The sequence below is a fragment of the Apis laboriosa genome, unplaced genomic scaffold (assembly GCF_014066325.1).
Source record: "Apis laboriosa isolate Shangri-la unplaced genomic scaffold, ASM1406632v1 scaffold4_cov146, whole genome shotgun sequence".
In the NCBI taxonomy this organism is placed as follows: domain Eukaryota; kingdom Metazoa; phylum Arthropoda; class Insecta; order Hymenoptera; family Apidae; genus Apis; species Apis laboriosa.
The window spans coordinates 6,139,302-6,152,969 of record NW_025223501.1 but is presented as its reverse complement, the minus strand read 5'-3'; the positions used below and the strand labels follow the sequence as shown (position 1 = coordinate 6,152,969).

Sequence of the window (13,668 nt, the reverse complement as noted above, 5' to 3'; positions counted from 1 at the left end):
GAGAGAGAGAGAGAGAGAGAGAGAGAGAGAGAGAGAGAGAGAGGCGTCTGCGTGGGTGGAACCCTTTCCGTGGACCGATCCTGTATCCTGTGGGTGTCGTCTCGGGCCATCCGTTGTAATTATTATTATTTATTAGTTATATCATCGTTCCTCCACACCATCCGATTCGTTTGTCTCAGGGATTGTATATGGAAATTTACGATTCGATTTTTTAATTATTCCGATTTACGTGATTCGACGTTTTTTGGAAAATTTTTTCGAGCTTACGTATAACGATAGAATGATAAATTTGGGATTATTAAGGATTATTAATTTTTGAATTGGATCGAATCGAAGGATCGTCGGGGGAGATTATCGGGAGTAAATAATAATAATGATAAACGGGGAAGGGATGATTGAAGGGAGGAGGGGAAAATAAGTGGAAGAAAAAAAGAGATGAAACTCACCACATCGCCTGAACCGATACCGGCTTGAAGATGTGCTGGGAACCGCAAACGCTGACGCTGAAGCCTCTGGAACAACGGAAAAGAGAAAAAGAATGAGAATGGGGAAGTGTCGAGGGTCGAAGTTAGGAGGTTCACCTTATACACGGTGGTCATGGCTCGGTCGATCGTCGATCGACCAGCTATTTTATCGTGGGCCAAAACGGATCGACTTCCTCGTTCTACGCAGCTCGATGGCTATTTTCGAGCGTGCTCGACCTCTCTCTCTATCTCTCTCTTCTTCGTTCTTACATCCTACTCAACGCGTTCTCTTAACCCTCTGTAAATACGATATATCCATCGACAGTTTTTCATCCGTCGAATCTGGAGTTTCGTTCGTTAAAATGCCGCGATACGATTATTAATAACGAGATCCCTCGAAAATTTAGGTGAAATGCACGGGAGGGACGAGTACGAGCACGCGTTCGAGTATAACGCGCGGTGTACAAGGTGTGGTAACGCAAACAAAGAGAGCGTATCGTTTTTAGAGTGAAAGGGTTTCTAAAGTTAGCCGCGTGCTCCCATGCTAAGTATCCTAATCCGGCGTACAATTTGCCGGTAACGTAGGAGGAATGCTTACGAGGGATTAACAAAGAGTCAAATATAATCCCGAGGTCGCGTATCGTAGACCGTGTACAGCGTTATCTGTCGATCTAGCGCGCAACGAGGGAACGGGAACGCTCCACGTTGAGTTATATACGATAATTCTCGAGTATCGAAAAATTGCGAAAAATTGAAGAAAAAAAAAAATTGTCGGATCGAAGTCTCTTATCGAGACTTTTTCAGACATTTATAGCCTCGTTACTCGACCAAATTTTCGATATATACGATCAACCGAGAATTAAAATCGTTCGAAGGCGTGTAATCGACGTGACGCGGCTGCCATGAAATTACAACGGTAACGTAATTCCCTTGTTGCGTCGCGTTACAACACGCAGTGCACATCTAGTATAACCGTTAATTACGCATTATGTAAAAGATCGAGAGAGAGAGAGAGAGAGAGAGAGAGGGAGAGGGAAGTGCAAAATCACCGGCCACGCCAACGTCACGCCGCGTCGCTTTATTCTAACCGCATCGTTTCCGGGAAAATCATTCCGATTCCGCGATCGAACGGTACTCGCCGTCCTTGCCTAACGAAATTTTCCTCGATTCGCTTCGAACGAGATCGACGGTTTAACAAATTGATCGATCGTGATGCGAACGTATGGTTAAATTCTTCATGGGAAACTTCCGTAGCTACGAATTTGCGCGTGAGATAGATCGATCGAAATCGTGAATTTTCGAATCCGAACCGCTATAATAGATATCGCTTGTTAACGTTTCTTCGTAACTAAAAATTAGCCGACATCGAATAATGCGAGAGAAGGAAAAGAAAGATATTGGTGGAAAAAAAAAAAAGAAATCATCCGCGACGCACGAGTTTTCTTTTCCTTCTCAAGTTTCCTTCTTCGGCTAACAACCGCCTCTTTATCGCTAATTTGCCGCGAATTGGCCGCGTGATTCACCGTCTCGAACCAACCGCGTTTAAATACGTTCCCGTGGTAGGTGGCACGCTCGAGCGAAACGAGGGAAGAGAAAACGAGAGAAGAAGAAATTTGTCATCGTTAAGCGGTGGCTTTTATTTCATCGGCCAGTGACTTTTAACGAGAACGAATTCCAAACTTTCATAATTATATTATACTCGACTCGCGAAATTTGCTTTGCAACTTTGCATCTTTCTCCTCCAACAATGGAACGGAAAAAGTTCGGTCGATGGAAAATTTCAACCGCGCGATGACGCGTGGAAAAGGCGCGAGTCCTTTGGACGGATCGATCGGCGAACGGTGGAGAGCGACCTTCCTTGATGACCTTGGTGCTCACCTGTCAACCACCTTGCTACTCTAACGCCGCTTACGGTAACGCGCTCCATTTCTCTCTAGAAGGGAAGAGAAGGTGCGAGGAGTGTAGGGGTCTGGTGGAAAAGAGAGCGGTGGTGACCTTCGCGTTCACCTCTCCGCGATCAACGCGCTCCGGCCTGTACCGTTTGGAACCGCGGTTTATTCGCCTAATTGGCGAGAGTCCGCGCGTACCGCCGCGTGCCACGCTAATGACTCACTGCGCATGCACGAGTCGAAAGGAACCGGACAGACTCGTGCGCATGCGCTGTGCGTGCGCGCACCACGTTTCAGACCGTTGCAAAAAGTTCGTTAAAACTTGGTCGATTATCCGAACAAGGAACAAAGGAATGGAATTTCGTCGTTTCGTCGTTTCACGGAGCGTGGACCCACGACGTTAGTACGGTGGCGCGTGAACGCGTGCGTGACACGCGAGAGACTAAGGGGACTTTGACCGGTTAGAAAGTGGATACCCAAAGATTTTAGCGAGATTGAAAATAATCCGCGTTACGCATGGGAAGGCAGGCTCGATCGCGGGTTGGTCCACCGATTCGTCGTCGTTTTTATTCCACCGCGGAATAAAGAGGAGAAAGTGCGGAAATATCTGACCGAGTGGTGCAAAAATCCGATAACTCGTAAAATCCGGCAAGCTTTCCCAAGCTGCCGTTCCACTTCCAATTGAAAAAAACAAAAATAAATAAACCCTTCTTATCGCGTTTCAGATCGCGGTAGCTTGATGGAAAGAACGGTTCGTTATAATAGCGATTGTGCGTATATCTTTTTTTTCAATTCGCGAAAACGAGAGTAAGAGACAGAAAGAAAGATGTAAGATGGCGATAAACGGGGAGAGGGTAGAGAGAGAAAGAAGTAAAAATGGGCAACATACCCGTCGCCGTCGAGAGTAATGGCAGTGTCGGCCAGAACCCGAAGTACAAGACCAACGGTCGCCCTAGTGTGACAATCGATACCGAGAAGGCAGCTTTCCTCCGCATCCTGCCTTCCAGTACAGGATACTACCACCAGGTATCTCGTCCTTCCTGGATGCACCGACTCCAGTTTCACCGCCTGAAATCAGAACGGACCGTGTTTCGTGTGTTACTGACACCCGATTCGATAACAAATGTTTACTTTTCCACATTTTCCAACAACGTTTCACTTCGATCGAGAGTGGTAAGAAATGAGAGAGGGAGGAGATTTCGGACAACTCGTACACCGAAACAGGGAGGAATCGCGGAGAAGTATAGTTGCTTTCTATCGATATTAAAACCCAATGTTCCATTACCCCCCCTCACACACACACACACACACACACACACCAGAGGAATTTTTCTCTAACACCGATAACGATATCCGGAGAAAAGATTTCTAAGAAATGTCTTCGAAATATCACGATTACTCTGATTTCGAATCGATTCTCGAGAAAAAGAGGGTAGGAGATAAAATTACACGATGAAAAATTGAAACGAAGATTGAAAAACGAGTTATCGATTCGTTCGTGTTTCTTCCGTGATATTCGATTCGTGTTTTCCATTTAATAACGTTTATTTCAATATCATGGTATAATAAGGACTGTTTACTCAACCTAAACATGCATCGAAAATATTGGGGATCTGTTTAAAAAAAAAAAAAACAAGCGTTGGAGTTAATGAATATTTACTCGACACTTATCGTTCGAATGCAAATTGCAGAGGCGAACGCGAAGAAGGTGTTGGAATGTTTTTCGCCTAATAAAATGCATCACTGACTATTCATGAAACGCGCGCGTCGTGAACGTAATATTGATTCGTGCATCATTGGTTATGATGGATATTATGATTTTTTTTTTTTAAAAGATCGAACGAACGATAACATTGACATCTTTTCCTTTCTTTTCTTTTTTTTCGCGCAATAAAACAAACGCGCAGGCTGGATTATATAACGCGCTTAAGGCACCCTCGGGTCGCTTCACCAATTCGTTCCAATTAAAACGAAACGAAGCGAAGAAATGCGAAGAGAATCTCCGAGTACGGTAAATACTCTTTTTGAATATATACTTTTCTCGAGCGTTTCTTTTTTATCGATTTTTGATTCGACAAGTTTGAATTTGCAAAAAGAAAAAAAAGAAATCACGTAGTATGTTGTTGAAGTTTTTGTTGATAGTTAAGGTAAGCAGGAATTTTAAGATTTTAAAAAACATTCGATCTACTTCCCGTTTCCTATTCGAAGAGAAAAGAAAAAACTTGCAACTTGCGAGTCGAGATCCCGTGTGTAACAACAACGGACTGACTAGTTTGGTTAAAAAAAAAAAAAACTCAAGTTCCGCGGTTATACGTGTTTATACGCGTAAGAAGCAAAATCACTTTCAACGGTTTGCAGCGAGGTTTGCAAGAAAGCAGCGTCGAGAAATTATAGTAAGAACATCCTGCGTTTTATTTTTCCTTTTCCATTTCTTATCCACCTTCGTTTCTTACGCGTGCGCACACATATACGTGCGCGCGCACGAATAGTTTTTTTTACCAACTTTAAAAGCGATCGCTTCTCATCCACAACGGGCGTTTTAACGACATCGCGATAAAACTTGGAATGGACAAGAATAAACGTTGGAAATGGATAAAGATAGAAAAGGAGAGAAAAAAGGTGACGGCTTAAACGGTGGAAGAGAGTTTAAACGGAGAATTGAAACGTTCGGTCCGACGGCGCGTTCAACCGGTGGGACATTGCACTTCCGGGCCCGATAATTATCCACACTTGACTCCATTAAACGGTTAATTAAACAACCTACGTCTCCTTGCGAACCGTTTGCGCACGTTTCCTTCCGCGATAAGAATAAACCGTCCACGTTTTTACGATTAAAATTAACGCATTGGCGACGATCGTCAAAATCTTTGCAGATTACAAAATGTATACGTGTATACGACTTTACGTGTCGTTCACCTCGTTATATTTTTTCTTTCTTTTTTTTTCACTCGAATTCGATAAAATCGCGTAATTTTTCAAAATTTTTCTCTCGCATTTCGTATCCGTGCGATCTCGTAACACGACCCTAACACGATAATAACAATCGTTATTAATCGTCGTGTTCGTTTATAGCGAATAATTATCGCGAAAACGACAGATAACACAGGAAAGGAAAATCGTGGAATATCGTGGAACGACGAAAAGAAGTTTTAAAACTCGGTTGCTTCGCGATCGATATCTCGTCACGATTGCGTTTCTCCTCGTGTTTTATCCAGCCGCGTTACGCGCATAATCGCGTATGACATACAACGACCCAGATTGCTGTCCCAATACAGACGCGAACGGTTCTCGAGACTGGAGCGAGCGAGCGAGCGAGCGAGAGAAAGAGAGAGAGAGAGAAAGAGAGAGAGATTCGATCGCACGAATACGTTACGGTTCATCGGCCAGCCAATGTCCCGACAAAACGATCGAATCCGCTAAATCTACCATCGATAACTATCTGTCCACCAGAGCTTCCATTTAATCCAATTTTTTTCATCCAAAATACGCGAGATTCGAGCGTTTCGGATGAAAAAAAAAAAAATCGAAACTTTAGCGTCAAACTTCATATTCTTCTCGATAGCTAAGCGACGCTTGATGGGACATCGAGAGGGAGAGTTTGATAACATCTCGAGACGTTTCCGCCGTGCTCTCAGACGACACTCGAAAGCACGCAATCTCTCTCTCTCTCTAAGTAAGTACCTGCACGTACAACACGTTCGGATCGTTCGTCATACGTGGTACACGTCCTTGAAGCGGAGATTAACGCGGGACGGGTTATCCAAGGTCGCGTGTTCGTCAGTCGCTCGATTCCACGTTCGTGGCGATCGCCAATGTAGGCGTGTGCAGATCCCTTTCGAGATGGTTGTTGGATCAAATAGATGGTTCGTAGAGGAAAGGGAGGAGGAGGAGGAGGAGGAGGAGGAATCGCGAAAGGCCACCGTGAAAGTATTATAGGATATGGCTGCGCGCGAAACGAAAGCGAGTCGCGGCGGCTAAAAGGTCCCCGATCGCTCCTTTTTCCCTTTCTATCCGCGATCGATGATACGTTCCCACGTTGCCGCGATCGCAGCCAACGAATCTCCTCATTTTTCCAATCCGAATAACGTGTATTCCAGATTCATCCTTGGGATAGAAATTTGGGATAAAATTAATTTAATTTTAAATAATTTAAAATTAATTTAAAATAATTTTTCCTTTGGGATAAAAATTTCATGTATAATTTTAAAGAGAAACACAGTGTAGTTTTTAGACAGTGTAGGCGCGGTTCGGGAAATCTCCGTTTCCTAGGCTTTTTTCCTTAGCGGTGAAAGGGTTAAAGGTCTCGGTGAGAGTTACGAGAGCACGAAGTACCGTCCGATTTTATCAGCGAGACGGGAAAAAGGGGACGAATATATATCGAAAATGAGGAATAAACTTGGACGGTTTTTGGAAAGATACCCCCTTCTCCTCCTCCACCTCCTTCTCGTCGAGAAACTACGTTGGCCGATCTAAATGCGAGGCCCGAAAGTCGGTGAACTTTCTCAGAACGATCCAATTACGCGTGACGCGAGTATCGGGGCTTACCGCAGACATCCGTCGGTTTTCGATCGAAAAAACGAGAATAATAACCGATGCGCGCTCTTCGAGAACGAATTTATCTCGCGAATCTTATTCCGTTTTGTCTATCGTAAAAAAAGAAAAAAAAATAAAAATATCCCGAAAAAGAAGAAAAAGCTCTCGCTACTTTCACCGCGCACCAATTATAATTACGCGTATCGAGCTCAACTCGGCTCAGCGATGCCTGTTCCGTTGCTCGATAAAGCGAAACCGTGAACAACGTAAGAAGAAGAAGAAGAAATGGAAGAAGAAACGTTAAAGTGCTCGCGTTCGTAAAACGCGGTGTCAGCTTTTTCAAAAGTGGAGCGAGTTTAATTTTCGGATATTCGTGTGTTTCGTGTCGCCTTTTAAACCAACCGATCATTGTTATTCCACCAGCTTTGTCCCCTTCTCGTAGGACATCGTTAAACAGACATCGGGGTCAACGCGGATCGGACGCGTATTTCTCGGCCGTAACGTTCGCTTTGTCGCGACGATATCTCTTTACTCGCCGTTATAGTCGAGAAAGTCGGCGGACATAGGCACAGAGAAAGAGAGAGAGATAGAGTTAAAGATAGAGAGAAAGAAAGAGAGAATCATACGTAAAAAAGGACAAAGTTTGTGGAAAAATCATTCCGTTTATTCGATTACACGTTTTCTGCTATTATTTACGAGCTCGTTCCACTTTTCCATCTCTGTTTGCCAACATCATTCTTCGCCGTGTGATTTACGATCTATCGTGGATATAATAATTTCGTATTTTTTTTTCTTTTTTTAAAATATCACTCTAAAATTAACACTTCTCTCGAAACGCGTTATCCGTTTTATAATCGAAATTGCGTGAATTTTCTTGATTATGAGAAATATCGGGTTCATCGTATCCCCGAGTGAACAAGCATTTGACGATAAATAAAATTCCCAAGGCAGGTTGGTACGTAAGTAACGGTACCGTGTAACGACTTACGTGTAACGCGAACCGCGACTCGATTAAACACAGATTAATTATTCGAAATTGTTCGAATGCCGATAAAAATTTTGCACTCTTCTTCTTCTTCCTGTCGTCGTTCCCTATCTCGTGAACGGACGAAAAACAAATTAATTTTCTTCTCGATCGAAGATCTCCGATCCTCTGAAACGTTGAAAAATTGAACGATCGATTTTGTATTCTTATTATTCGATTAAACGTAGAATTCGTTGTAAAACAGTAGGACTCTTCCAACTCGTGGTTTACGTATATACAGAGAGGAGCCGAGCAGGCCAAGCCGACTTGACCAACGAGTTTTTATCGAGCTAATAAACGGATCGGTGAAACGAACGCCAGTTCTGCGAGGTGCGGTCCACGCACTGTCCGAGAACTGTTCGTTCTAGTTGCGCAGGTGTGTCCCTCTACGACGCTTGTGCGGTAAAAACCCGATTAATTACAAATCGAGAAAGAGAGAAAAGAGAGAGAGAGAGAGAGAGAATCGTTTGTTCCTTCGTATCGAAATCCGGAAACTTGTCCACTCTTTGCCAACGACGATCGAAATCAGGTTGCACAAACGAGGATTGCGCGAGGATATTTTCATTTTCTCACGTATCACTACTATACGTACATATATACAGATAGATAATCGAAATTACGTAAAAAAAAAAAAAAAAAAAAAAAAGACAGAACGCGTGCACATTTTGACACGGCTCGGTTGCAAAATCGCATGGCTTTTGTCGGCGAATGAGAATCGCTCGAATCCCGAGTCGTTTGGTCGCGGACCGTGACGAACGGACCAGCGCGATACCATCGTTTCTGCAATCGCGCATCACTCCGCTTTCCCCGCCCTTCCCTCCCCACTCCTTGTACACAGCGATTCGTAAACGACGAGCTAAAGCGAACGTTCCATATTCGAGGACGGAGATGCCATGGATTGGCGCGAGTGTGGATTTCGTGGTCTATCGCGCCGCCGCGCCGCACCGTCCAGTTTGGTTCACGTGCGCCCTACCCGCGTCACGTGACTCTCTCGAAGTGACGAAAGTGTGTCGTGACTAAATCGCACAATGGAACAGCATCGCAACTATGCGAGGCACCGATTCGTGAATCGGCCATTGTCGTCCGCTCGATACCGGCAGCTTTGCATTAGGATGCGCGATTCTTAAATTTAAAGAGCGTACTCGCAGAAATCATTTAAAATTCGTATGCGTTCGATCGCGCGACGGACATCCGTCGTATTAACATTCAATGGTCTCGACTGTGAAAAATCGTGATCACGCGCATTCCATTCTTCCAATCTCGAGTTTTTCCGTTTTTTTCGACGCGAAACGCGAGAAAGCGGAGATTCGAGCGATCGTAGTAGGGAAGGAAGGCCACCGATTACACCTGCATTTGTAAATTCACGATATCCGGTACGTTCGAGCGAAGGTGAACGGGTGAGGGCAAAAATACTATTTTACGTTCCGCTCTGAGTACATAAAGATCAGTTCCAAGTTCACGGTATCGCGTAATAGGTGGACCGAGCCGTTGTTGGCCTCTGTCCAACCGAAAACGTTCGAAGAACCTTGGATTTGCGCGTGCGCGGGATTCGTCTTGGAAGTAGAGATCGTTTTCGCGCAGACGCGTTACGTCATTTTCCGAGACAAGTCCTGATTCTTTCTTTCTTCCTTTCTTTCGAGAACGTTGGAACGGGAAAATCGAACAAAGGAAAGAAAAAGTTGAAAAAAAAAATTCGATTTCTCGAAATAGAATAGAATTCAGAATGCGTTTTTGATCGCGTTTTGATTGTTTTTTGGGGAAATGAAGAAAGAAGAAAGAAGCGAGAAAGGAGAAATTTTCGCTTGCGAGGAATTGCGAAATCGAAGGGGGCGCGGCAGCGAGAGAAGAATCGAAGGAGAAGGGCAAAAGGGAGCAAAGTAGGTGGTGGCCAGAAGCCGGTCGTAAAACCCGTTTTAGCGGAGCTCGAGCACCGAGATAGCCCACTTTTTTCCCGAGATTGTTCGAATATTGGAAATTGCCGATTCGTCTTCCCCGGACTGCGAAAATCCGAGGAAAATCCGTGGGATATAGATACGGACGGAGGGAAGTAAAGATGGACGAGTGAAGTAGATGGGCGGGGGGAAGCTGGAACGAGAAGAGTGAATGATCGGAATGGCCACGGGTCACTGACATCGCCGAGTTTCCGCGTAAAACGTTGGGGCGAGTCGGGGGACGCCGCGTACGTACGTAAAAAGTAACGGGGCCCTGCTGAAAAGCGGCGGACGAAACGAGCCGCGTCGAATCGTACGTCCCCCTTACCTCGTTGTCCTTGTAGGGACCAGTTTCTCCCAGTCGACGAAGCTGCCGCTGCTCGCCAAGGAATCCCGACAGCTTTAATAACCGTGAACGCGTGTCGCGTCTATACACCGACCACCACCATCCCGATTACCGTATTTCGCTCCCGCCACCCACCCGCGAAATGCGCCGCTTCGACTCGATCCCTCTCGACTCGATCGACCGACCACGTGACGCGCGACACGTGGGATCCACGCAACTGGTAGCCAACCGGGCTTAAGATCGGCGACGCATCGAGGTCGCGGCCGAACGGAAACCACCGTTTCCGCTCTCTCTCTCTCTCTCTCTCTCTCTCTCTCTCTCTCTCTCTCTCTCTCTCTCTCGATTGGAAATTTCGAATTTATATCGAAGGTGTATTTAAAAATTAGGAGCGGCGAAACGCCAATGATCCGAGAATTGGCAAACGATTCGCGGATTCGAGATATCGATTGCGACGCACCTTTCGGATAAAATAGATTCTCTCCTTGAACTTTTGCACGCGTAAAATGTCACGGTTGCGTTCGATCGATCGCGAGCGAATATTTTTATTCGTATTATTCATTTCACGTATCGTTTATTTATTATACCAGTATAAGAGAAACGAAAGATTTATCGAAAAAAAAAAAAACAAATTTAGGGAGGATTTAGTTGGAAAGAGGAAATTTAGTTAGAGGAATAACTCACCATTTTGAGGGTTTCCTCCGGTCTGAGGAGATAAAACATGGATTGCAAGTGTTGTTGAATATCGCATCCTGCCGCGGATACCCTTCTCGAGGGTCTGGCCCTTTCGTTCGGAGGTAAAACCAAGGCCGCCCCCTTGCCTGCAAAGTAACATTCGCTGAGGCTGCAACAGAAAGAAGGAGTAAGTCTATTAGCACGTTTCAAGGACGACTCGCCTATCTTCAACCTTCTCCAACGTCGATTGTATATATTCGATGCCGGATATGCATCTCAATTTCTGTCCGACGATTTATCATTTTCTTCGAATTCTCATTCTTCTCAAACGTATATACAAATTTTCTATATTTTATATATATATATATATTCTATATTATATATATTCTATATTATATATATCCTATATTTTATATATATATATATATATATAAGTTCTTTATATATAAGAACTTAACCTCGTGGTTTTACTTAAGCAAAAGATCGAAGAAAAACGGGAGAAAAATTTGAAGGCAAAAAATTTGAAGGGATCGAATTAAGATAAGTAAGCGACGTAAAAAGGCGATCGATGCGCGACACGTACTGGCAATTGGAGGAGAATCAAGGTTAAATAAACAAAGAGGAGGAAAGATTGGGGGAAAGAACGAGTGGAAAAAGTGGATTCTCATCGGATCGCGTAAACTTCCGTGCTCGCGACGGACAATGGCAAGTTTCTCTTTCACGAGGGTAGTAACGATTACACGCGTGTAACCGGAGAAAAGAGAAACCTGAAAATCTATCTTCGACGCCGCGGCGCTCTTTCACAATCCTTCGTTATCGAGAGCTGTGACGATTACTTTCACACGATAAGGGAGCAACCGGCGTGACGGAGGGCAATTAACGACGGCGAACCGGCCTTATTAGCAAAACTGGAACGACTTGATTTCTCTGTGGTCATTTTCGCGCCTCTCATCCCCCCCACCACCACTTCTCCATGCACCGCGGATTATTAACCTACGCGAGATTCGGCCGAGACTGAAACTAAATCGAACTGAGTTCCTCGAAACTCATTATATATATATATATATATATATATAAGATTTTTCAACGATCGTCGAATAAACGAGCTTCTTTTTCTTTCTCTTTTCTTTTTTTATTTTTTTGGTTCAAGTACGAGGGTCGATTCTTTCGAAAGCGAGCAAGATTTATCGTCCGGAAACGCGTAGCTAATTTTAAAATCGATTATTTTTACGTTACGTATCGTCCGACCTTTCGAATCGAGTTAATCGTTAATGTCTAAGAAAAAGAAAAAATAAATAAATAAGTAAATAAAACAAAAAAAAATTACGATTCTCGTTATACGCAGTTTTCGAGTTTATCTATTTCTTTTTTTTTTTTTTTTTACAAGTAAATATGTATATACACGTACGTGCAAATAAGGCCATTATTGCAACCACTTCGAAACTACTGGTTCTAATTGATTTATTAATTTGCCGCGTTATATGCGCGTTATACGCGCGGCCTAAGTTTCCTATTTGGAAATAACGTAATAAGTTTGCGGTTCGTTTACCGAGAAGTACTCTACCGTATCGTATGCTGATAAGTCAGTTTTTATACAGCCTCCCATTGGACGTAATTATCTTTCGTACTATTCGTAATAATAAATAACGGTTTCGATCGTTCGCATCAAGGTTTTATCACGATAGATACGATTCGATTTTTTTTATTTACGATGTAAATATATATACATATATATAGAAGATGTGATATGAAACGAAGGTCAATCTCGTTTTCTCAAATTGAGATCACGAAATAGATATTCTTTTTAACGCGTTGATAAATAAGAATGGCGTCTACGATACGACTATCATCAACGACTCCGTTAAAATTACTCGCTTTGGATACGTTTCCTTGGCTAATGCTAATTCGTGAAATCGAAAGTGTATTCAAATGAACTGGCTAATATATGCGAGTAAACATCGAGAATACTATAACGGAAATAAAAATTTGCGTAATTTTTGCTCCAAAGAAATAAGAATAGAATTTACATTTCTTGAAAACGGATGCGATACAAAAAAATTCGTTCGTTCTTGTCAGAAATAAACCAGAATCCTTGACCGAAAATCTCTCTCTCTCTCTCTCTCTCTCTCTCTCTCTCTCTCTCTCTCTCTCTCTCTCTCTCTACCAAAACTATAAATATTGATGATAATAGTAATAAAAGTTAAAAAATAAACTTTTAAAAATTGTAAAAATTTTATCACAGAAGAAAAGATTTTTTTTTCTCCTAACCTAACCTAACCTAATCTAACCTCGTCTCGATAAGAAAACGAAAATAAAAAAAAAAAAACAAGAAACGTAGAAAAATGGATGGAGGCAAATTTTGCCAAAAGAAAAATTCCTACCTACCCGTTAACGCGGATAGTTGGTATCCCTGCCTTCTCCCTCGCAGGGATATCTTTTTCGCGCTTCTCCGTGATGGTAGTAACTTCTCTCGAAACAACTTTCACGAACAACGACAATGCGCTTGCGTTCGCGAATTAAACGATCGGCGATCGTTAGGGAAAGGGAAGCCTCGATCTTTTCGCAAGTTTCTATTAGAAATTATCCAAATTAATTAAAAGGTTTCTTTTTTTATTATATCGGAAAGGAGAAAAGTAATCGATCGAAGGTATTAAAAAGAAAAAGAAATCAATAATAACAACGATAAAAGCGCGTGGATCGGACGAGACGTTTTTCGAGCGTGGAAACGCGGACAAAAAACGTTGGACTCGGCGTACGTGCGTATGTGTGTGCGCGCGCGCACGCGCGCACGATTAAGCCGAGAGACGAT

At 43.3% G+C, this 13,668-nt stretch overlaps 1 protein-coding gene across 3 annotated transcripts in view; it reads right to left on the bottom strand.

Annotated features, from left to right (window-relative positions):
- LOC122717026 (cell wall protein IFF6) overlaps positions 1–13,668 on the bottom strand; it is a 45,658-nt gene that overhangs the window by 17,797 nt on the left and 14,193 nt on the right. For 2 of the 3 annotated variants that reach the window (XM_043940679.1, XM_043940678.1), the window contains 3 exons: positions 10,869–11,028; positions 3,243–3,421; positions 447–512 (listed from right to left, as the gene is read on the bottom strand). In XM_043940679.1, the coding sequence (XP_043796614.1) occupies positions 447–512; positions 3,243–3,421; positions 10,869–11,028 (405 nt within the window). Of the gene's footprint in view, positions 1–446; positions 513–3,242; positions 3,422–10,868; positions 11,029–13,244; positions 13,641–13,668 lie in introns of those variants that run through there. The other variant, XM_043940680.1, reaches the window with a different exon arrangement.